Raw genomic sequence first — 25,531 nt, forward strand, 5'->3', positions numbered from 1 at the left:
GGGCTGTCTGCTCAGCAGGGAGCCTGCTTCCTCCTCTCTCTCTGCCTGCCTCTCAGCCTACTTGTGATCTCTATCTGTCAAATAAATAAATAAAATCTTTAAAAAAAAAAAAAAGAATTGAGTAAGTTAATACAGGAACACCTAGAGGAGTCTTTGACAAGCCGGAAGATAGCAGCCGTTGCTACTTACTGCTGAATGACTCAGGTCAGATGCCTTTTTCAAATGTACCTGAAATCAGAGGGTCTTATAAAATATATAGTTACCTAAGAGCATCTGGGCATGAATGAAGGACAGACAAATGCAGAAGTAATTGTCCTCATAGAAGACTTGCTTTTCGAGACAGCTGCTTCATAAATATCATGGGCTTGCCAATTACATGTACCTGGAAATCTTATCAAAAACCACATTCTGGTTTTTGGGTGTGAAGAGGTGAGCAGGGCTCGGCATTTCTAGCACGTCCCAAGATGACACAGATTCCGCTGGTCCTCAGACCAGCACGCAAGATGTTCGAAAGACATCTAAGAGCATCTGCCTTAATTTTGTTAAAAACCAACTTTAAAGCTGTTACCAATTTTCCAATGAGGAAACAAAGAATGTGTGATTTTCAAACACATTTCCTCATCATTTCTGTCACTGAATCTTTTAAATATGTTGTTCATGGATATCCTGAGAGTCGAAAAGGACCACATCGTCTGTGTGTTAGTATAAGCACTGGATTCATCCCAGCCTCTCGGGCACTGAACCGTCCAGTTTCCCTAGGAGCTCAGCACTGCTTCGGGGAACAATTAGTTACTGATGGAAACAGTGCCGGGGAGCTTGAGGAATAAATCGCAGCTTGTCATCAGCCTCAAGCATTAAAGTGCGGTGTCAAGTAAAGCCTTGGCTCTGGAGCGGGCTTTCACACTTCTGGTCCAACAGGTCACGGGCACTAATTCTTGCTAAGGCAGCAGCTCTGTCTGAGAATACTGGTCGTTGGAGAGGGTAGGGAGTGGTTGGTTCAGTAGTGTTCTCTGAAGTTCGATGGCGTCTTGAGGATTGGTACCACATGCCGGGGAAAGGCATGGAGGGGGACACATTGTGTCTGGGCAACTTTACATGAGGAGAATTACAGAGTCATGTAATTCAGTATGTTCCTGGGGCCACTTAGGTTCCCGTCTTCATCCTCTGCTAGATGGAGGCCAGACACCGGGCATTAGCCGAGGTTCCGGATGACTGAGGGCGACCCTGCCGGTGGGACAGCGCGTCGTCTGTGGACGGCATCGTGTGCCTTCAGCCTTCCCATCCTAGTCTGGAGGCCTCTCTCCCCTCACTCCCACTCCTGCCTCTTCTTCTCCTTTCCCTCTCCATACCTTTGGGCGCTGCCTGCTTTTAAAATGTTTGAGGAGAGGGGGCCTGAACTGCTTTGGGAGGACCCGCAAGTTTGAATTCTTTATCATGATGTCTCATTCCGGACTCTGGGAGAAAAAAACACTGTTTGGAAAACCAAGTCAGGGAAAACAAACTGTTTTACCCACATCATTAATAGGACCGGGAGAAACTACAGCTTCAGAGCCAGGGGATAAGGGTTAGCCAAATGAGAGCCGGTGTCAGAGTCATCAGCTCTGCGTCCGTCTAGCACACTGCTGCGAGTAATAACAATATATATTTTACGAATTAAGGGACTAAAGCAAGGCAGTAATTCTTGTTAAGTAAAACGTGGTGATGCCTTGCATTTATCTAAAATGAATTTTTAATATTTTTATTGCTGTTCTTAAAAGCATAAACTTAAATTTTCTGGAAAATGTACCTATGAATTGCAAGATATATGGGATGCTGTTATCACATGGAAATAAAAACCCATTAACCCACATGTGAAAGAAAATTAGACACACTTGAATACTGGAATTGAAAATACCCAGGGCTTCAGTGCCTGAGTGGCTCAGTCATTAAGCGTCTTTTTTTTTTTTTTTTAGCTCAGGTCAAGATCTCAGGGCCCTGGGATCAAGAACCATGGGGGAGGGGAGGAGGCCCCCTCCATGCTCAGTGGGGAATTGAGAATTGAGAATTCTCTTCCTCAGGTCCTCCCCTGCTCAGGCTAGAGTGTTTGCATGTGCACATGCACATGCTCTCTCGCTCTCAAATAAATCTTAAAAATAATAATAGGGGCACCTGGGTGGCTCAGTGGGTTAAAGCCTCTGCTTTCAGCTCGGGTCATGGTCCCAGGGTCCTGGGATTGAGCCCCACATCAGGCTCTCTGCTCAGCAGGGAGCCTGCTTCACTCCCTCTATGCTTGCCTCTGTGCCTGCTTGTGATCTCTGTGGTCAAATAAATAAAAAATAATAATAATAATAAACAAAATGCCCAGGGGTCCCAATGTCTATGGCTATCTCATTAAAATTAGGCTTCTGTTAAATAAATTACCAAAATAATTAGACGTATCGTAAGTAAATTGAAGATAAAGACTTAAAGTCCTGACCTAAAACTGAAGAAATTTGATGGGACCCTTCAGCGTGTTCAGAGAGTGCCACCTATGGGTAGTATGGTGTACTGCACTACAGGTGTTGGACCCTCTGAAGTGTTCTTAATGCTCTCAGGTGTGGAAAGGTGAGAGTAGTTTAAAAATAAATAAATAAATAAGCCTCTAAGGAAACTAGTGCTGCAAAAGAGATGGGAAAATGTTAAAACAATTTTTGCAAAATACTAATATTAATCAAAATGAGAGGAATGGTCCTCTCAGTTTTGCTGAGAGAACAGTTGGGAGATAGAAACGTAGAGATACATTTGGTGCAGAAATTCTAGTTCTGGAGATACGAATCATGCTTCTACTTGAGTCCTGGGGGTGGGGGAAATGTAATCATTACAGTATAACAAAAATTTGAAATCAATTCTGTCATTAGGGAATTTTTAAACTATTATATGCAAGGTACAATTAGGAATAAAAACTGTGGTTGAAAAGCCATCTTAAATTATTTATAGGTTACCTGTTTTCAGTTTTAGTTAAATTACTTACATATTCCTTCCTTCGTTTCATTATTTATTACACACCTGGATGCACTAGCCAACAAATTTTGGAACAGGTGTACAGTTTGCCTTTTACATGAAGTATAATTTTAATTCTGTAAAACTAACATACTATACAATTATCTTACTAAGTTAGAAGAGTTTTTTCCTAAATGTTGTCTCATGCTAATGTGTACATGATACCCTTATTTAATAAATTCTCTATTTGCTGCAACACCAGTTTTTTTTTAACACTTCCTGATAGCTAACCTACCCCCAATTTTTTCCATACGGTTTTGCAAAAGGGAAAGACTTTGGAATCTGATTCTGAACAACTGAACTGGTGATTTCTTCCATATCCATGTCCGGCTCTTACATATTCCCAAATATCTCTGTGTAAGAAGTTTCATAATACCCTTGGAGGTGTGAAGGAAGGCAGGGATTTGAGTCACGGACTGAACTTGAAAAAATATCATAACTGGGCAGTGGTTCCAAGGGTCCTTTCAGCAGTCATGGCTTAAAGCCTTTTCCACGAAACATGTTTCCAAAGAATGTTAATAATAACTTTGGAACATCCTCCAACCGAGGCACAGTGAGTGGTCACTGCCTTCGGCTGAGGCAGCCCAGGGATCTCGTTCCCTTTCTGGCACTGCTTCAGTCGGCTGCCCTGGACAAGTTACTTTAGTTTCCTTTATCCAAAGTGGAGAACTCTTGTGAGGGGATATGGTAATTAATACTCTCTGAGTACAAAAGCATTGATCATTTTTGATCAGAGATCCTGAGTATGATGATTAAAGGAAGTGTAGCTGTTAATAAATTATAGTGGAGCATTGAAGTCGCCCTGGAAAGATATAAAAGGCCTCCTAAATTCTGGCTACTAAAGCTGCGCACATAATGTCTGCCGTAGATACGTCGAGCAGTAAGTGGTCCCGTTCCCGGGGACATAATCCTTGGTATCCGTGGAACTAGGTTGAATGGGATACTGTATGGCATGGCAAGTGAGCAATTTATGTTTCTTACGGAAAAGATGTATTTACTTCCTCTGTTGCAGAATAAAATTTAGTAGCAGATTAGGCACACACAGCTTTGTGATGTAATCATTACGTCAGCTTTCTTGCTTGTCAAAAGGCAGCGGCAACAATAGGTCGTCCGAGGGTTAAATGTGATGAATGTATGGGAGATGCTTGGATCACAGGAAATGCTCTGGAGATGTTAGCAAATCAGATCTTGTTCCAGGAAATGAGTTGAGCTAATGCTTCTCCCCACTGCTACCTTTTATTCGGTTCTAGAAGTCTTCTTTGAAAGGAGGCAAGAATTAAAGACAATGAAAAATTGGAAGAGTGTTTGGGGACTCACAGAGTCAAAGGGCTCAGTGAATCCCGAGACGCTGTTCCTTTCATGCCCTTCCAGTCTCCAAAGCTACGAATATGTAAGCTAAGGCAGGCTTTATGGCTGGAAAGGATCATTTAATGTTGGCTTTTAAAGGAACATTCAGTGTGTTCAGTGTATCCATTTTTTTTAGTAAAAAAGCAAAATAATGTTAGAACCTAGATTTTCCTGAGAATTTATACATTTTGCCCTGCTCCTTATAAGTCCATTATGTTTATAATAAGATCAAACTTTATTTTCTGATGAACCTTTAAATAAATCAAGGAAGAAATAAAACTTTCCTTTAGAATGACTTCTATATCGAAATTGTGTTAATTAACTCTCTTAACACTTTGGTCTCCGTTTATAAGTTTCATCTATTTGATTTTCTCTCCAGCACTTGATATATACTGGAGAGGGCAGCACACAATCCTAATAAGTGTTTTCTTCTTAAGCAGCTTTTATAAATCTAATAAATGAAATTTAAAATGACAAATTTAATTTTTAATAAGTTTAAATCCTGTTTACCAACATAATCAAGTTCTCTCAATTCTCATTCAGCACAAACCCTAATCTAAAGTCAGCTTTATTTCAGATTAAAATCTTAAGGTCTCTCTGTCTGATTCTCTATTACATGGTTCTCTGAAACATTATAAATATACAAAATAACAAAAACCTCATTCTCAAACCTTAAGAGTATTCCTATTCTAGACTTAATGTACATTATTACTAGCAGAATTTCCACCTCAGGCCAGTTGAAGTCACTGGGTAGATTCATGGCTGTGATTGTCCATTATTAGAGAATTAGGACCAGCGCGTGGGGTGTGTATAGTCCCATGGGAGTCTGAGGGTCCGTGTGTGATATGCTGGGCACATTTCATTCCTTCCATGTGAGCGAGGTTTCTCATCTATTATTTTTATAATCAGTATCCTCTAGTACAGGGACTCTGAAGAGAATAATAGGGAAGATAAAATTAGGAAAAGTTTTTCTCCGTCTGCGCATGACTCCCCGTAAGAATCAGATACCTGCTTCTCAAGGGATGTGCTCACCCTGTGGGGAGATTCCCCACCACCCTGACAGCTCAGACTGATGATTAACTTCCCTTGTGTCTGTAAGGTAGGCTGGTGGGGGGGGGTCGTCAAAGTTCTCCAGAAAAACTGACCCAATAAAAAGAGAGAGGGACTTCTTGATTGGTTGATTCATTCATTCATTTATTATAAGGAAATTGTTCCCGTAAATATAGAAGCTGGTAAATTCAAAATCTGCAGGGTGGGCTGGCGATGTGGGACGTTTGAGGGGACCCCAGGCTCCAGGTCACAGGCCTTCAGGCAGGAAGAGCCCAAGGGAGTGGGCTGTGGGCTGTGGGCTGGAGAATTTTCTCTCACGCAGAAGAAGGTCATTCTCTGTTCTTTTCAGCGACTCAGTGACTCAGTCATTGAGGACTGAGTGAGGTCCACCCACAAGATGGAGGGCAATTTGCTTTATTTAGACCCACCAACTTAAATGTTGATCTCATCCAAAAAAAAACCCTCACAGAAACGCCCGAAACAACGTTTGACCAACTACATCAGGGCACCCCAGGACCCAGCCAGGTTGGCACATGAAATTAGCTATCACGAGTGGGATTGAGAAAAAGTTAAATATTTGCATTTTGTGGGCCTTCTGCACTGCCCCCTGAAATCACACTCACGGAAGGACCTTAGTTTTCAGTTCTTTCCCCTCCCCCATGCATGCTGGGGAAGGGCAGGGAGGAGGCAGCATACTTAGTGCTTAGCCAGGGCCCCACCCCCCCAACCCCCCCACCCACCCCCACCCCCGCTGCTCAGAGGGCAGGTCAGACTGAAGGAGAGAGGGGACTTGAGGGGGGGAAGGAGTCCGCAGGGATGAGTGACAGAGAAGCCTGCTACAAAGAGGAGGGTCCGTGCCTCAGAGGAAGAATACTAGAAATGAAGCTAAAAAGTACATTTTTTAAAACAACCTTGCTTTGGGCAGGTGCATCAGACAAAGAGAAAGCACCAGACAAGTCAGTCACATTCAGGTTAAGATCATATGTTGTAGTCACTGTTTAAAAACATTTTTTACAAAAAAAATAAAATAAAATAAAAGCATTTTTATGAAAAAAAGGAAACCTGGTGTGTTTTCGGAGTAAGGACAGTTAAAAAGGAAAAAGAAAAAAAAAAAAACGAATAAACACGCCAGCGACAACCCAGCCCTAATGGTGGGGAGAATGGACTCCATCTCCTGCCGTAGTACTGGAGACAGCTCTCTGGAGGTGTGTCCTGGAACCAGATAGTCCCCAAACCCAGTGCCCTGGGGTTCGGGAGCCAGTATGGGTCTGGAACACCAGCTGCAGACCTTGCTAAACTGCAAAGCGGAGTATTAACTCTTCTGAGAACCGGTGGAAAACGATTGTCTCAAGGGCTCCCGAACAATGAGAGAACAGTTCGGTGTGAGCAGAATTTGATGACAGGATTTCCATTTGGGGTCCTGAGCACTTCCGAAACTTCAGTTTGCACACAGCTTGGACTTTGCGGTGTTCGTTGTATTCAGTGCTTATTTTCTTAAAAGCTGTGCTGCCTTGAAGGGCTAAGAAGATATTTGGCCCCATTCTTATATAAAATGCTCTGAACAGAGAGTCAATTTGATTGTGATGTCCTGTTAGAATCTTTCTCCTTTAGAGCCAAAGCAGAACAATTAAGACATACACATCACATAAGCCATCTGCTGACAAAAAGCAACACTTCTATTTTTAATGAACAAGCGTTTTCATTTTTCTCAAAAATACCATGTTTAGCAACTCGGGCTTTCTCCCTTGAAATGAGAGATTACAAATAGGCACTCAGTTTCTAGAAACACCTTTTCAGTGTTATTTTCTGTTCAGTGATTTGCTCCGCGTGGAAATTTTGCTTTCACATACTTTAAATACACTTTGCTGCTGTGATGATTCTTTTCCCCCCTCTGCAGTGATAAGAGGAGTTGAAATGTCCTCGGAGGAGAATGAAATGTGGTGAATGGGGCTGTGGCAAAGCCACTGCACATAATTATTGAAAGCTGCATTTTATGTTTGAGGTTTTGAATTCAAATAACATTGTGCTTATTCTGACCTTTTCTTAATTGAACTTATGAGACAGCTGTGCTTAGAACAGAGCTGCTGGCCACCCGTGCCTCTGACCTCTTGGCCAGAATAGGCAATCCTGGCAGAGCAGGGCCAAGGGAAGTTTATCTGGTCTCCCTTCAGGCAACACCCAGATTGGGCCCGTGATGTTTGGGAGAAAAGCATGGAGAAAGTGCTTAGAAAGCAATCACACTCTTGTCTTTGTGCTGACACAGATCTTCAAGGAGTAGAAGCTAGGGAGGGCACTGTTTTGGCTCCATATCAGTGGCCAGTATCTTAAAAGAGAAGCAAGTTTCAAAAGATTAGGTCACTGGGGAGCTTAGGACACAGCATGCCTTCCTCCTGCTTCCTTCTGAGATTCAAGTCTCAGTGGCCTTCAGAGCTGTTGTGAACGGTTGTGCTGGTTATGCACTGCTCCACTCTAGAAGATGCCATTCACATGGTCATCTGTGAGCACCTACAGAGTGTAGCTAAAGAAATCACTGCCAGGAGCAAGAGCTACTGAGATGTTCTCTGATTCTGAATAGATTCAGAGGGGAAGGTAAAAGAGAGTCATTTCAGATTAAAGTAAATGACAATATATAGGAAAATCATCTTTAAAAAGCTCAGTTTTACTTTGTACTAAGTGAGTGGATAATAATATTGGTTCTGTTTGGGATTACTTTAATATTCTATAATTTTCTAGAATTTGCCCTTCAAATTATAACAGATTTAACAGTGCATCTTTATCTCATAACCTTGAGATATGTATTTCAGAATATTAAGCTAGTTTTTTTTTTTTTTAAGACTTTATTTAAGAGAGAAAGACCAAACATTCAGGGACGGGGCCGAGGAAGGGAGACGGAGAAGCAGGCTCCCCGTTGAGCAGGGAGCCCAATGTGGTACTCAATCCCAGGAGCCTGAGATCATGACCTGAGCCAAAGGTAGATGCTTAACTGACTGAGCCACACAGGAGTCCCTCAAGCTAGTTTTGAACGAATATTAATACAGCTTTCTTTGCTTCAAAACTTTAGCAATATTAAAATACTATACTTTGAAACCCAATCACCTTTACCCTTATATTTTAATAATTTGTTTTTAGCAAAAGAAAATGTTATATTTTGAGAATTTATCCTCACTTGGTCTTTGGAATATCATTAAATTTTTCTGGACCTTCCATTTCCTCAGCAGAGAAGTGAATGAGAGACTAACCTTACAGGTTACACTGACTTCTTACAGTGTATTAAATTCCATGATTGTCCATCATTCTGGAAACATCTAGGTGAGCATCACTGAACTCGATACCGGCATCTCGTGGTGTTTACCTTCTATCACAACCACACGTTTCCATGACAAGTTGTCTTCCCTGGATTCTGCAGCCTAATAGTAAAGATTTTCTATTCAGGATCATGGACTATGTAAACTAGAAAGGACCGCAGAGATCAATTAGTTTCCTCATTTTACCAGTTAAAAATAAAAAGGTTAGCTGAACTCCAGTATTATTTTTGTTTCTCATGACTTTTTTTTTTTTAAGGTGAAATTCACGTAAGAAAATTAAGCATTTGCAGTTTACTTTATTTTAAAGTAGATTCCACACCCGGTGTAGATCTGAACTTGGGTCTTGAACTCACGACCCAGAGATCAAGACCTGAGCTCCCATGAAGAGTTGGATGCTTAGCTGACTGAGCCACCCATGTTCCCCATAGAATTTTCCATTTTCAAGTGAACAGTTGAGTGGCATTTAGTACATCCCCCGCATTGTACAACCTCCCCTTATTCTGAAGCACACACTTAGCTCCTATTTTAAAGTAATTCTTACTTGGTTAATGCAAAAAGAGAAGACCCAGTGTATTCCTGATACATAATACTTACTAATTTTTGTTGTTTGTTGCCTTTTCAGATTGTCACTACAGAGTGATATTTTTTTTAAAGATTAGTAATTTGACAGAGATCACAAGTAGGCAGAGAGGCAGGCAGAGAAAGCCGGGGAAGCAGGCTCCCTGCTGAGCAGAGAGCCTGATGTGGGGCTCTATCCCAGGACCCTGGGATCATGACCTAAGCCAAAGGCAGAGGCTTTAACCCACTGAGCCACCCAGGCACCCCTGCAGAGTGATATTTAAAGAGCAGGAAAAAAGAAAATAAAATGGTATAGGTGTCTTACAGTTGAAAATATGAGAGCGGGGGGGCGCCTGGGTGGCTCAGTGGGTTAAAGCCTCTGCCTTCCGCTCAGGTCATGATCCCAGGGTCCTGGGATCGAGCCCCGCGTTGGGCTCTCTGCTCAGCGGGGAGCCTGTTTCCTTTACTCTCTCTCTCTGCCTGCCTCTCTGCCTGCTTGTGATCGCTGTCTGTCAAATAAATTATTTATTTTTTTTTAAAGATTTTATTTATTTATTTGACAGAAGGAGAGAGATCACAAGTAGGCAGAGAGGCAGGCAGAGAGAGAGGAGGAAGCAGGCTCCCCGCCGAGCAGAGAGCCCTAATGTAGGGCTCGATCCCAGGACCCTGGGATCATGACCTGAGCTGAAGGCAGAGGCTTAACCCACTGAGCCACCCAGGCGCCCCTGTCAAATAAATAATTTAAAAGAGAAAAAGAAAATATGAGGTAAATCAGTTGAGAAAACGAGCATGTTAAACTGTCCTCTTGTTTGCCTGTTTATTGTACTGTTCGGTCTTCTCCTATCAAACATTGGAGGTTACCTCATTCCCGTGTCCCCTGTGATTGCCTGAATGTAAGACTTGAATGCTCTATTTCCAAAGCCCTGGGTATTTAGAAATGGGGAAAACTCTTCATGCCGTCCTTAATAAGAAATTCACAAGAGATCAATCATTATTTCAGGGTTTTCGTATGTGGCATGATTTAATACCATTACAAGTGTATAAATTTTGGATCCAGGTTTTAGAAAGCAGAGGGAGCCTCCACTTTTTGGCATTCGTACCCAACTAATCTGTCTCTCCGGGAGAGTCTGGCTAAATAAACAGCAATCTGTTGGAAACGCAAAGAGTGACTGAACTTGGAAGGGCAGCGTTAGGTGACTGCTGGGGTGGGGGAGCCCGGCTGGTCCGTGGTCCATGAGTTTTCCTTAGAGCATTAACATTTACAGGAGTCCCGCAGAACATAAACCCTGCCAAGACTTTAGACTTCATTACCTCCCTGTCCTCGACAAGTACAGTTTAATTGAACATTAAGCAATTTGATCTCTTTCACCTAATAAATCGAGCACATTCAATAAACATAAATCCTGCTAATGATAGAGCTGACCCTGGTGGGGCTGAGCTCATCAGCGTTCATGGTTATTACTCTCCCTGGAATTTCAGTCACAAATGCTTATTGCCGAACTACATACTTACCTGGGGCTTACCGTCCAGGGAGCGCACTGAATAATTTTCTTTGCGGGGTTTCTGAAAGGCAGCTGCGGAAGAGAACCTGGTTTTGCAGATGGACCAGTTTTGATTTGAATCTCTCACCTAAACTAGGATGAGTGACAGGATAAATCAGAAATAAAAGGAGTTAACTGTGATAATTTCATAGGGTGTTCTGAGATGGAAGTGAAAAATGTATGCAAAAGCTCACAGCAGCTGACGCAGGGGAACTTAATTATCCCTGAGAGCTCACGTTCCTTTTTCTCCGATGTTCCTGAAGAAGGGATCTAGAGTAGCCAGCGTTTACATGGTACTTTTTTTGTTTCTCTTAAGCTTGCCTTTTTTTTTTTTTTAAGATTGTATTTATTTATTTGACAGAGAGATCACAAGTAGGCAGAGCGGCAGGCAGAGAGAGAGGAGGAAGCAGGCTCCCTGCTGAGCAGAGAGCCCGATGAAGGACTTGATCCTAGGACCCTGGGATCATGACCTGAGCCGAAGGCAGACACCTCACAACTGAGCCACCCAGGCGCCCCTCTCTTAAGCTTTCTTATCCGTTACCATATGCCTGTGACTCTGAGTTACCTTCTTCCTCCCCTTCACCTCGCTGGCCTCCGCCCTACAGATGCTCACCTCCAAGGTGAACCTTCCTGGCTGGCTGCCGTCATCACCTTCTCTGTGGTCCCGATCAACTGTTGCACGTGTCACCGTGTATGCACTCTTGATCACAGCATCGTTGTGACCTTCCTCTCTCCCATATCCCACCCTGCCCGTAATAACTCTCTGCGTCTGGCGGAATGAGTGAATGAGTCAGTCACAGAATGAGACAGTGACTTGCCTTTAAGAGTGCAAGGGCGGGTACCCTAATCCTGTTGAGCAGATGAAGCTCAAAAGAATGGGTCCAGTCTGAGGAATTAGAAAGCAGAAAAGCAACACTAGGACCCAAGACCTTTGACTCCGGGTCCTTTTCCTTGTTAGTATACCCTGTTTTCTCTCATAGTTCAGCAGGTTTTAATATCCGGGAAGTGGGGTTACAGCCTCTTCCCCAGGCTCTGAGGGTCAGAGTTTTTTTTTGAGCAGAATCTTAGAGACCCACACACCCACCCCAAACAGGTGTCCAGCTCCACAGGATGTGACATGGCCGGTGGAATGCTCACACAGTCCTCTGTCGTCAGTGCTGGCTGGCATTTTCTGTCATTGGCGACTGTGTTTCTAACCTCAGAGCTTTTGCTGATTTCAGTCACAAATGCCTGTTTATACTGCGCATGCGGAAATGCTCATTCCATTCTCCCTGTCCTCTCCCTTCGTGTCCTGCTTGTGCGTCTGTGTTTTCCAAACACCATCATCGATCGGTAATACGTGTGGAAGACTCTGAGAAAAACACCCACTCTAGAAATTTGAGCAAAATATGACCGGTTCTTATTGTAGGAGAATCGGTCCTTGGTCCTCCTCTATTTGAAAATAACGCCCTTCAAACTTCAGAGCCCTGAATTTTTAGCCTCGGTGTGTAGACAGTGAAACACAGCCTCGTCCTCATTTCTCAAAGCAGCTGGCTTTAATCTGTCTCAGGACTAAAGCTTCACCTCCCGGCCTCCTCACATGCCAGAGTGGCATCGTGGCGTGTGACGGTCCAGACCAGCCCTGCAGATGGGCCTGTCATCAGGAGAGGAGATTTCCTGCCAGGATAGAGTAAAGTGCTTCTCAGGGCTGCTGACAGCAGAGGCCCCAGACCCAGTGGCTCCAGGGGGTAATTTCTAAACTTTTTTCTGTTTCTTTTTCTTTTTTTTTTTTCCAATTTAAAATCAAAGCCGCACCATCTGTCATAGGAATCTTCCATGCCAGGGAAAGGAGTGTGATCGATGGCCTGGATCTTGTTTAGACGAGGTTGTGACGGTGTCCCAGGCCGTCCCATGTGTGTCTTTCATAGCTTTGAGCAAGACCTTCTCATTTGTCCTTGGGGTGAAGAATGCACGGCAGGGGGGGTGGCTTTGAGGTGTGAATATTTCCATTTCCTGTTCATTTCACATTCGTATCGGGCTAGATCCCAGATGAATACATTGTATGGTGGCTCAGAAATGGCATTTGCCTCAAGTATTAGCTTTGCTAAGCCAAACTTTTCTCTGTAGCCATCCCCAGGCAACGGGGCACGTAATCATCATTGATGTGTTTAAGTAAAAGGTGTTTTAGAAAAGGCACAGTATGTGTTCATCCCCACACGCTGAGCTGGGTGAAATGGAGAGCTGAGGGAGTCTCGTGTGCTCTCCTGGGAAGTTGTAGAAATAGTTCAGGGATCTGCCTTTCCTGGGTTCTGTACCCTCCGCCCACCACAGTTCACTGTGTCCCCAAGCTGGAGTGAAGCCATGTCCCAGCCCTTGGGATCACCAAGGCCATGCATCTCCAAGCTAGAAGGGGCTCTGGTTGTGGCTTTGGGGTGCTCAGAGGCCCAACAGGTGCTAGAAATGATGCCCATGCTCAGTTCCTGAAGGGGATGCCTTGCTGAAGTCTCAGAAAATTCTGTGATTCTCCAGTCGCTCCCCTGAAGAGGATAAGTCTGTGTACTCAGGACCTCGCTGAAGGATTCAGGCATATAATGAGAGTTGCTGAATGTCAGTCCCCTTCTCTGAGGTCCGTTAATCTTATATTTTTTTTTAATGATTTTATTTATTTTATTTGAGAGAGAGAGAGAGATCACAAGTAGGCAGAGAGGCAGGCAGAGAGAGAGGGGGAGGAGGAAGCAGGCTCCCTGCTGAGCAGAGAGCCGGATGTGGGGCTCGATCCCAGGACCCTGAGATCCTGATCTGAGCCGAAGGCAGCAGCTTAATCCACTGAGCCACCCAGACGCCCCTAATCTTGTATTTCTGCTCTCACTGCCTGAACAGGTAATTCAGTGTGTCAAGGGAGCAAATCATTCTGTCCCCTGTTGTTTGAGATCAAGTCCATGAAGACATCTTCCTGTGTTGACTGAGCAAGAGTTTCCCTCCATGTATTTAAAAATTCCAAATAAGGGGTGCCTGGGTGGCTCAGTGGGTTAAAGCCTCTGCCTTCGGCTCAGGTCATGATCCCAGGGTCCGGGGATCGAGCCCCGAGTCGGGCTCTCTGGTCATCAGGGAGCCTGCTTCCCTCTCTCTCTGTCTCTGCCTGCCTCTCTGCCTACTTGTGGTCTCTGTCTGTCAAATAAATAAATCTTTAAAAAAAAAAAATTCCAAATAATTTTGAAAGAATATTTAAAAACATCTAGAGGATGCTTTATTGCTCTATATTTTGCTATGTACTTTTTTTTTAAGATTTTATTTATTTATTTGGCAGAAAGAGAGAGAGAGAGAGAGAGAGAGAGAGAGAGAGAGAGAAGCAGGCTCCCTGCTGAGCAGAGAGCCCGATGCAGGGCTTGATCCCAAGACCCTGAGATCATGACCTAGGCGGAAGGCAGAGGCTTAACCCACTGAGCCACCCAGGGGCCCCTGCTATGTACTTCTTTGCCCGCTGACGACTGCCTTTACCTTTTGCTGACACTGAAACTTGTTCTTTTACTATCTTTGAAAATCCTTCTTTATTTGCACTTAGCGATTCTTCCCTCTGAGATAAATTGGAACCCCCATTTCCTTGGTGATTTAAAATTCAGGATAGTTCCGTAATGCTATCTCATTTTCATACATCAGTCACCCAGAGGTAGACAGATGAGAATTGTTACCCCTGTGTGACAGATATGGAAACGGAGCCCTGCCCGGAATGGCTAAACTGGAAAGTAAGTGGTCCAGTCAGGTTTTGAGCCCCAGCTTCTGGCTCCAGAAGAGCCCATGTTCCTCCCGTCACCCCAACGCTCACTTCACCCTTGACCCTGGCCGAGAACGAGAGCAGATGTGCACGACAGGAAGGGCGGCACACATGGATTACGGTAGACCCGTCCGTGCTTCCAGAAAAATAATTCAAAGTGCATGTCCTGGTGATGATGGGAGCATAGCGCATCTCAGATACGAAAGAGCGTATGTTTCATGCAGAACTCGTGTTCTGATAACTGACCAAGACTGTTTCGAAATGTGGAATGTTTAATGTGTAAGAGAAAGTAAATCAGCAAAGGACAGTAAGTTCTAGAATCCCAAAAATGCATGGATGAGGAAGAAAGGGCAGGGAAAGAAGATTCGGTGCATCCCTGAGGTACCCCCCCCATCCCCCCCCTTACCAGCCCGGGTCCAGTTAGAAGCCCACCTTAGGAACCGCGTGGTAGTGCCCAAACACAGCGTACAGCTTGCTTTCTTGACGCCTTCGGGCAAGCTCTTTCAAATAAATCCCAAATACCTTTTCTGGCAAAGTAGATCCTACTCGTCATCTTCATTTCGGGTCAGGTGCCCCCTTTCCCAGGCAGCTGTACCTCCTCTTCATACTTCCCTGTGGGCCCTTTTCTTCTGCAGTGCCGGCTGGTGAGGTCTGGGAGGGGAGGGACCCACTCATTCCGTGGAGGAAGGATGATCTAGGGGAAGACCCAGGCCTAAGGGCTGGGCAGCCCTGAAGGACCCAATGTCATTCAACAGCTCAGGACCCTCAAGGCTCAGCAGGGCCTCCCCACCCGGCAGATGTCAGCTAGGACCGTGCTCAGCCACCTCCGGATTCAGTTTTACAAAATAAGAACATGAATTTATTTTTAATACCTGCTCTTGATCCACAAGCGTTGCTTGGGTGTAAGATACTGAACCCTCTCCCTTTCGGATATACAACAAACCTACAGAAAATGTCAGGAAAGAAAATGACCTCAGCTCTGGGAACCTGTAAACACTCCGGCAGTCTTGCTCTCACGGGGAAATCCTTAATTCTTTTTCGAACTTGAAGCGGAGGCGACAACCATTTGTGTTCTCTTTGTGGATTTGGGGGCAGGGGGAGTTGAGGGTTTTTTCCCAGGTTTAGCTGTTTCCTTAATGAAATTAATATTTCTTCTGAAATGGTTTCATTCAGAGGTGTTGGCGTATCTGGGGTCCGTATGCTGTTCCTGGAATGCTTTCATACAGGGAAATTTTGAGGAAGGGGCAAACCATAATCCTACCAGTCCAGGGTCTTTTCTGGCCTTATGTTTCCTTTGTGCAGTGTGGGGAGAGGATTGTGTGCACATGCATACACACACCTTTGCCTCCTTTAAGAGGGACGGAGGGTGAAAGAAAGCCCGAGAATTCACACTATTGCCCTAGTGCATTTCTTTTTCTTTTCTTTTTTTTAAGATGTTATTTATTTATTTGTCAGAGAGAGAGAGTGCACAAGCAGGGGGAACAGCAGGCAGAGGAGCCTGCTGAGCAAGGAGCCCAATGTGGGGCTCGATCCCAGCATCCTGGGATCATGACCTGAGCCAAAGGCAAATGCTTAACCCACTGAGCCATCCAGGCATTTCTGTCCTAGTGCATTTCTTCAGTTTTGTACGTCACAGGAGGAAGCAGAAGAGATGAAAACTCCCCCCAATTTGCGGTCCGGGCAAGTGTGGCTTTTGCTTTGTGTGACTGTCCTGAGTGTGTCCATCCGGTTCTGGGGCCTCCAGACAGAGCTCCCCAGTTCTGGCAGAGCCTCTGAAGTCTGAGGAGCCCCAGGATTTTCACCATCCTAGATAAATCCTTAGGCAGTATATTTCGGTGCAACATGTATCCAGACCGTGAAGCGCCCCCTTCTAAAGCTCTCTTCTCTAGACCTTGCCACAGCTCTGCTCCAAAACTCAAGCAAGAGCTGAGGACTCTGAAATGCCTTGCATGCTCAGTAACCCCGGAACATCTGGAAAACCAAGATCCTGTGCGCCAGCTGGGTCCTGTGAGGGATCTACTGGAGAGTTTGGAAAGTGGCCTTGGGGCTGGCCCAGCTTAGAGTAGGAATATGGCCTCTGGAAAGTGGTAGTTGTAGAAGGATCTGTGTGGGGTGTGGAAGAGGTAAAGGCATGGGTTTCAGAGGAGCTGACACCGTAAAGCGGAGGTGATGATGGTGTCTCTTCGTAGGCTGGTGCGAGCGTTTCTGTGCCTTAATGTGTAGTAGGTGCTTAGAACGGTGCCTGCCACAGAGCCAGCCTCCTAGACTGAGAGCTACTCTTATTGCTACCGCTGTTACTACACTAGGACGGTCGCCCTCACCGCTACGGTAATACTTTGTTCATCTAGACCCAGCCTTGAGCATAGAATTAGAATAGTCACAATACATGGGGCGCCTGGGTGGCTCAGTGGGTTAAGCCTCTGCCTTCGGCTCTGTCATGATCTCAAGGTCCTGGGATCGAGCCCCACATCAGGCTCTAGTCAGCTCAGCGGGGAGCCTGCTTCCCCCTCTCTCTCTGCCTGCTGCTCTGCCTACTTGTAATCTCTCTCTCTCTCTGTCCAATAAATTAAAAAGATCTTTAAAAAAAGAAAAAGAATAGTCACAATACAGGCATCGTTGCCAGGTTGTGTTATTTTGGTATCACCAGAGATCCAACTTTTCTGTCCCTTCTGAATGAAAACGAATGTCCCTGTCAGTAAGAACAACCGTACCTTCACGGTGATAACACCTGACAGTTGCAGATAAAGTCTTTCCTCTAAAACGCCTGCTGTCCTCTGAGCGCTGGCTCCTGTCACGGTTCCTTACTCTCCTGGAACTCGGCCTACCACCGGCTCGGCCTCTGCGTTTGGTCTTCCATGTAGGATCCGAGTGACACCCTCCAGCAGGTCATTGTGTGCGGGGCGACTACAGCTCCCCTGAAGAGTATGGAGACAGCTCTAGACCCAGTGGTGCACGTGCAGGGGTGGGGAGGAGGGGGCTGGCCAGTCCCTGGTGCTCTGAGCTGTGAGGGGTGTACCCCGGTGCCGGCAAACGGCCATGACGTCTCACGCGGCTTGTCATTTCCTTCTCAGACGACTATGCCCAGCTGTGTAACATCCCCGTCACGGGACGCCGGCGCCCATATGGACGGGATGCCTTGGTGGACTTCAGTGAACAGTACGCTCCAGAAGCCGATCCCTACTTCATTCAGGACCGTAAGCCAAACTTTTCAGTTCTGTTGAAGCTCAGCTGTGGTTAAAGGTTACCCAGTGATTCTCAGAAGGGAGCCCCTGGGGATTTGTCAGACATGTAAGCTTCGGGGCCCCACTCTAGACCTGCTGAAGGGGATGCTGGAGTGAGACCCCGCGGTTTTACCCATCCTCTGCGTAAGCCTTATGCATGCTTGAGTTTGGGAGATATTGGATCAAATTATTGGCATGCTGGTGGGATACTGATAGGTCCACTTTTTTAAAGTTAAAAAAAAAAAAATCTCATATCCATAACAAAATCATGTCTTTATCCATTCCATGATGGTCTAACATAAGGGGCAGGGTTTCTTGAAAGCTTGGGTATAACTGCCATCTTATTCCCACATAAGGAAATGACATGTCAACTGTGCCAAAATACAGGTATTTTAGAGTGGGAGGTCAAAAAAATTGTGCTTCTGGTCAGAAATTGAGAATCCACTCAGGGGGGATTTATTAAGTAAGGAATGATGCATGCTGGCTTCTCCAAGGTTTGTGTGCAGAGTTTTTTCCGTGGAAGGTGCAGTGTGCCTCTGGGATCCCTGATCCCATTTAGGGAAAAAAAAATGTCTGACAGTTAACGGGAGTGTCCTGGATAAGGAAGCCACTCAAACTAAAGGTTTCTCTGGGGGAAGCCACAGCTTTTCAAATTCCAAATGCAGTATTGGTAAAGAAGAGCTTGCCTCACTTCAAGAATGGGAACGGGGAAGTGTGGATCCCAGCTGCCTCGTCCACATCTCCCAGAGGGGCCCTCCTTGTAGTGGGGAAAGCGACACCAGATTTTCCAGGCAGGGAAATCCCTGCAGACCGGGGAGTTGGAGTTAGGACTTTGGAGACACTGCTGAATTGCAGACACAGTGAAGCCTTTTCTTTCTTTGGACCCTGTTACCTGTGAACAAAGCACACCGGCCATGACCTGATTGCCGAGGAGCAACCCAAGCTCTGTGGCTACATTTGGAGTAACTTCAGTTCTGAGTCAAAGAATATTTCCTTTGTTCCCTCCCCTTCTCTTTCCTTCCTCTGCCTTCCTTTGTTTTTTTGTGTTTTTTTTTAAGGGGGGTGTTGATGGAAATATATATTGATCTTCACCAGAATTAACAGTGCTTCATGAAAACAGCCTTGTATCTGTCCTGCCAAGTTGATTAACACAGCCCTGTGTAACCCTCACCCAGGTGTAGAACATTACGAGCATCCAAAAGGCCCCCTGAAGCCCTTTCCCAGCCAGGCCCCCCCCCCGCCCCAAGCATAACCAGTCTCCCAACTTCGAATACCTCTGATTTTTACTTTTAATCAACAACATACAACCCTGCACTACTTCATGAAATGTGTCTAAAGACACCGACAGGTGTAAGACTGTGCACTTAAAATTTCTGCACTTAACCTGTGACTATGTTACAGGTCAACGGGCATCTACCTTTAAAAAAATAAAACGGGAGAAGAAATATTAAGGTTGAAAGAAAGCCCAGCTGGCCTGTGCCATAAATCCCAAGTAACCGGTTAAGTCTCTAAGCAGCTATGTATGCCACAGTCATGTGGCTCCTGTGTGCACTTCTGTCACATTAGGTAGAGTCCAGATTCCAGGAATCTTCGAGTTGAAATGTTCTGACTTGTGTACTTTCTTTCTTTCTTTCTTTCTTTTTTTAATGCTGATGTTGCTTTAAAACTCTTTTCTAATCCACTACAAATGTTAAGAAATAAACATGTTGGCATCACATCAGTTTCCTATTTAGCAACATAGGAAGCTGAGATGCAATTCTTAGACCTTGATCTTTGACTATGTCAGTGGCCTTTAAACTTACAACAGGTTATGAGAAATAGCTCCTCCTTCCCAGACCAGGAGCAAGGACTTTCTGGCCCTGCTGAAGAAATGATTGTATTGGGTACAGAGTAACGCAGAGGCAAGGCTGAGGTTTCTTATCTCCTGACTTCTGGTTATTTAAGAAAGTTGAACTGATAGCTTGGGGGTAGCTTTGGCTAAGGCAGTATTCTATAAAAGTAGAATCTCCTAGAGCAGAAATCAGTTTTTTCTTATAAAGGACTAGAGAGTAAAAATTTCAGACTTTGCAGGCCTGCGAAAGGCTCTGCAAGTCTGCCAGCCCTGCTCGGATATCGCGAAAGCAACCATAGACAACATGTCAGCGAATGGGGATAACTGTATTTCAGTACAATGGTATTTATAAAAGGAGGCAGCCAGCCATATTTGGAGCAGGGGTTGTACTTTGCAGACTCCTGTAGAAGTATTTTCGGGAGTCTGCTTGATGTTTGTGTTTAGGAGTTTTCAAAATTTAATTCCATGTTTTAATTTCTGTAATAATAAAAAATTTTAGTATTTATAAAGTCAAAATGATTTTGCCATAGTACCTAGAATTTGAAAATATTTTCATAAATTAAGTCTTTATTTTCTAAAGTATTTTTCAAACTGGCTTTGGGGCCCTAAGACAAAATCTGGATGGCCTTTCACTTTTCTTTTTCTCCTCTTCAAAATTTTTAAAAGGGCCTGTCATAGATGTGTTAATTTTTTTTTTTTTTTTTTTTTAAATTCATTTGCCAGAGAGAGAGAGAGAGAACAAGCAGGGGGAACAACAGGCAGAGTGAGAGGGAGAAGTAGGCTCCCTCCCCTCAGGGAGCCCAGTGCGGGACTCAGTCCCAGACCTCCAGCATCATGTCCTGAGCCAAAGACAGACACTTAACGAACTGAACCACACAGGCATCCCTCGGTGTGTTTTGTTGTTGTTGTTGTTTTAATTTTAAAATCACTTGAGTTACACCTTACAGCCCCGCATTAGCAGTGATGTTTTGCTGCCCCCTGCAGTTACACTGGAGAATTACTTCAGAGGCCAGATGGAGAGTTATAGTCCTATTTTGAATTTTTTTTTTTTCTTCAAAGCGGACACATGATGAGGTTCAGAAGTGGGGTAGGGGGTGGGGGGAACGGAGAGCCTACATCAACAGTGTGTCTGTGTCGCCATGGATTTATATTTACAACTTTTCTCTCTAGAAAGAGAGCTGAACACTTGAGATGCCTGTTAAATCTGTTTTTATATTACTAAACGCTAGCTCTAAATCAGTTTAAAGATATCTGAACTATAAAAAGACCCAGACAAGGACTTCTTTGTTTCCCTTAAAAAAAAGATTTTTGGCTTTCTAAACACAAGTATGATGTACTTTTCTCATTTATCAGAATGTTTCGAGTCCCTTTTACTGTCTTTATCCTTTGATCTCCTGAGAGCCCTTTTGTAAGGCTCATTCCAACGCTAGAGCAAACAAACAGACTTTATGGGGCAAGGCCAGCCTGGCTTTTCACTGCTTTCTGGGGAACTCCAAGTGAAAAACCACAGCCTAAAATTCTCTACAGATCTTCTGAGCAAATGTCTATTGCCCTGTGATAGTGACTTCCATTGGTTCCATCCTGAAAGATGTTCTGCCACTTGCCCTACTGAGAACTCAGGAGATTTGGAATTTTATTTATTTATTAAGATTTTATTTATTTATTCAATAGACAGAGATCACAAGTAGGCAGAGAGGCAGGCAGAGAGAGGGGAAAGCAAGCTCCCTGCTGAGCAGAGAGCCCAATGCGGGGCTCGATCCCAGGACCCTGAGATCATGACCTGAGATCAAGACCTGGCTTAACCCACTGAGCCACCCAGGTGCCCCAGAAATTTGGAATTTTAAATAAACACTTCTGTTAAGTAAGGGCAAGACCAAAATCTATACTTTATCATTTTTTGTGATTTTAATATACACTATCAGAATTCAAGATGTGGGGCTACTCATGGACAATATATACAGAGTTTTTAATATCATGTGCTTAATGTTTTATACAGGTATATTCAGCATAAAATTTTACTGCTAACTTGAAGGCATTTGAAACAGGTGTCTGAACCATGTATATATGGTGAACCATAACCTTGATAATTATATAGTTTAAAAGATGGTATAAGAGGCTGTGATTTATTTATTTGAGATTTACTTATTTGAGAGATTTCTTTATTTGAGAGAGAGAGCTAGAATGCAAGCAGTTGGAGAGAGAGGGAGAGAATCTTCGAGCAGACATCCTGCTGAGCTGAGCGCGGAGCCCAAAGCGGGGCTTGATTCCATGGCCCCAAGATCATGACCTGAGCCGAAATCAAGAGCTGGCCACCCCACCGACTGAGCCCCCCAGGCGCCACAGAGGCTGCAGATTTCTAACCTGGCTCCTGTCTTCTCCTTTCCAGGTTTTTTAAATAGCTTTGAGGAGTTGCAGGCTGAAGAGTGTGGCATCCTCAATGGGTGCGAGAATGGCCGCTGTGTGAGGGTGCAGGAAGGTTACACCTGTGACTGCTTCGACGGTTATCACTTGGACATGGCCAAGATGACCTGTGTTGGTAAGGGCGCTGTGTGTCCTCTGGCTGGTTATTCTTGCCCTAACATCCCCTGTGGCCAGATCGCATGGAATATTGAGTACATTAAGAGGGATCCGCAGCGTCGGCTTGGGAAGAGGAGAGACGTTCTGGAGGTGGTCGGTGGTGGTAGTTGCCCTGCAGTGTGAACATACCGCATGCCACCAAACGACCCACTTAAAAGTGGCTAAAATGGCCAGTGTTATGTTTTGTATATTTGACCACAACTTTAAAAAATAACACTGACAGCTCATTTAAGAACTCATATTGTGGTACTTCAGGGGGAAAGGACAGAATGTTCCAGGTAATTAGTTGGATTCTAACAAGTAGTATTTTCCGCAGTACCAACACCAGCATAAGGGATTGTAAACATCCAAAAAACATATAACTGTGGTGGTAATCATTCTGGAGAACGTTCCTCCTAAAACCCCTCCCCCTCCATCCCTGCCTCTCCCAAGGCCACCCCTGCTATTTTTAAAAGACCGGTCAGCATACCTTTGTTCTTCTTCCTGTGAGCCACCTTCCAGGGCCTGGCCCTTGAATTACGAGTTTTTCCTCTTTCTCTGGTGCTTCTACTCCCTCCGGCAGCAACCCCCTTCCCCAGTTTAGTTTTGCTTGTCTCCGCCGGCAGTGGGTCTGGAAGAGAGGTAAACCTGGGTTATTACAGGTGTTTCAAGTGCATGGAAAGAAATCGAAGAAGGTAACTCGAGCCTTTACAGAGGCTGCCTCGAGGGCTCTCCGCTCACTTGCTTGGTTCTTTTCCTGTGTATTCTTGTCGACCAATCTGAATGGTTTTTTCCGTACCTGCAGAAAGGAACTTAGAAGTAGGAAAGGTCTTCCAGCTTTCTCGAGTTCTGACTCTAAAATGTCAAGCCGGCTGCATGTTCATGTTGTATTAAATAGGGAAGAAAATTCTAGAACCTCTCAGATGTACAAAGTTGTATTATGTTGAGTATGACTGCAAGAGACAGTAGTGAGGAAGACTGTCCAGTTCACTGGCGGGGGGAGAGCAGAGAACCACCAGGCCGTGCCCGGCCGGACACCCCAGGGCCTCAGGTAAGCTCTAGGTTACCTCTCCTCTCAGAGTCGTGGGGGAGCTCGTTGACCTGCGTGGTTTGGCTTATTGCAGATGTAAACGAATGTGACGAGTTGAACAACCGAATGTCCCTGTGCAAGAACGCCAAGTGCATCAACACCGAAGGCTCCTACAAGTGCGTGTGTCTGCCTGGCTACGTCCCTTCCGACAAGCCCAACTTCTGCACCCCGTTGAATACTGCCTTGAATTTAGACAAAGACAGTGACCTGGAGTAAAAGAGAATCCACATAACCGAAGCCCATCTACTCTGCACTGTGTAAAGGAGAAGAGAGAAACGTATTATACTTGAGACATTGCCCCTAGCCCGGACCGGCGGGAGTACGGCCCCGTGGCGGAGCTGTGTGTGTCCTTGGAAAGGATCCAGCGCGAGCCTGACTGGTGTGTGACAGACCAAATGGACGTTTCTCTGAAAAACCAGTATATATAGTCTGTTCATATGTAAAATTCAGTGGAAAAGAGGCGGAACAGTGCTGTTATTTTAAACAGAAGGTTGTATTATGATGTTTTGTTTTCACTATTGCTTGATTAAATTCGGCATTTAAATAGTGGTGGAAATATTTTATATGATTTTCATTTTTTGGTTGTGCAGTTCCTTGGCTACTGTTTTTCTTCAGATTATTTTTTCATTCTCAAGTGCACACGTCTTTGATAAAATATTGTTAAACTGTATTATAAGTGTTGTTACACAGGGTTATGTTATTCCTGGTCTGGAGCATTTTTTTTTTTTTTTTTTAATCCAAACCGTCTGTCCTGTGGAGCAGATGGTGAATTTTGTTTCAAAACTTTTATACACATTTGGAAGAAAGTGCTTTATATTTACGGCGTATTGTCTGATTTTAATGTCCATCTTTAGCCAAGCTGCTAGTAGGCGTCCATTGGATCCTTTGCTGCATTGAAATGGAAGAATTAATGAGCTTACATTAGTATTGTAATTGTGTAAAGTCAGCCCAGCAAAATTTTTTGGAAACTTGATGATCCCACCGTATTTACCATTGTATGTTAAAGCAAAATAAATCACCATTTTTTTAGAAAAAAAAAAAATCTACTGAGAGTAACTGTCAGTGAGTATCTGTGTCCAAGTTGTACCCCCCGTCCCACTGATTTTTACAAATGGTTCTCTAGTAATGTAAAGGCTTTTACAGGCTAATTATTAAATCTCTTAGATATTGTTAGGGACTGAATTGTGTTCACTCCCAGAATTTGTATGATGATGTCCTAGCCCCCCAATACCTCAGAATGTGACTGTACTTGGAGACAGGGTCTTTAAAGAGGAAATAAAGGTTAAATGAAGTCTCTGGGGTGGGCCCTAACCCAGTACAACTGGTGCCCTTGTAAGAAGAGATGAGGGGCACCTGGGTGGCTCAGTTGGTTGAGCGGCTGATTTTGGCTCAGGTCATGATCCCAGACTTCCAGGATCGAGTCCCCACATCGGGCTCCCAGCTCCACGGGGAGTCTGCTTCTCCCTCTGACCTTCTCCCTCTCTCATGTTCTCTCTCACTGCCTCTCTCAAATAAATAAATAAAATCTTAAAAAAAAAAAAAAAAAAAGAAGAAGAAGAAGAGGAGGAGGAGGAGATGAAGACAGATGAAGAGCATATGAAGTCCCAGGGAGAAGTCCGCCATCTCCAAGCCAAGGAGAGAGGCCTCGGAAGAAATCAGCCCTGCAGGACCTTGATCTCAAACTTCTAGCCTCCTGAATTATAAGAAAATTTTATTTGTGTTAAAGCCACCCAATCTGTGGTACTTTGTTACAACAGCCTTGGCAAACAGGATATAGATGGCAGACAGATATCACAGGAACAGGGAAAACCGCTCTCAAGGTTCCAGTCCCTTCTTAATACCCAGCTCTCGTTACGCAATTGCTAAAGTGAGTTTCAAAATCCATTTTTCTTTTTACTTCATAAAAGCATCTGAGTTTAAAGAAAAACAATGAAACCGTGTATAGGGATACCTAGCAGAAAATCTCGTTTAACATTCTCCTGAAATACAGGACTTTGTTTTTAATACCTGTAGTAGGAAGAATAGTGGGATATTGGAGATGTCCATGTCCTCTTTCCTAGAGCCTGGGACTATGTTACCGTATGTGGTAAATGGAAATTAAGGTCACAGATGGAATCAAGGTTGCAAGTCAGCCATAACAGGGACGTTATCCAGGTAGGCCCGGTGTCATCACAAGCGTGGAAGAGAAAGATAGAAAAAGAGAGGCTGGGAGAGGTACGAGATGTAGGTGAGAAGGACTTCCCTCCCATGCTGGCGTTGAAGG

At 44.5% G+C, this 25,531-nt stretch overlaps 1 protein-coding gene across 11 annotated transcripts in view; it reads left to right on the forward strand.

The window, feature by feature from the left end:
• LTBP1 (latent transforming growth factor beta binding protein 1) overlaps nucleotides 1–24,438 on the forward strand; it is a 406,687-nt gene extending 382,249 nt beyond the window's left edge. For all 11 annotated transcript variants that reach the window (XM_032352967.1, XM_032352969.1, XM_032352970.1 and 8 more), the window contains 3 exons: nucleotides 17,642–17,764; nucleotides 22,009–22,158; nucleotides 23,303–24,438. In XM_032352967.1, coding sequence (XP_032208858.1) covers nucleotides 17,642–17,764; nucleotides 22,009–22,158; nucleotides 23,303–23,484 — 455 coding nt within the window. In that variant the 3' untranslated portion in view covers nucleotides 23,485–24,438. The remainder of the gene's footprint in view (nucleotides 1–17,641; nucleotides 17,765–22,008; nucleotides 22,159–23,302) is intronic.
• The last annotated feature ends 1,093 nt before the right edge of the window (nucleotides 24,439–25,531 follow it).

Source organism: Mustela erminea, chromosome 7 (assembly GCF_009829155.1).
Source record: "Mustela erminea isolate mMusErm1 chromosome 7, mMusErm1.Pri, whole genome shotgun sequence".
Lineage (NCBI taxonomy): Eukaryota > Metazoa > Chordata > Mammalia > Carnivora > Mustelidae > Mustela > Mustela erminea.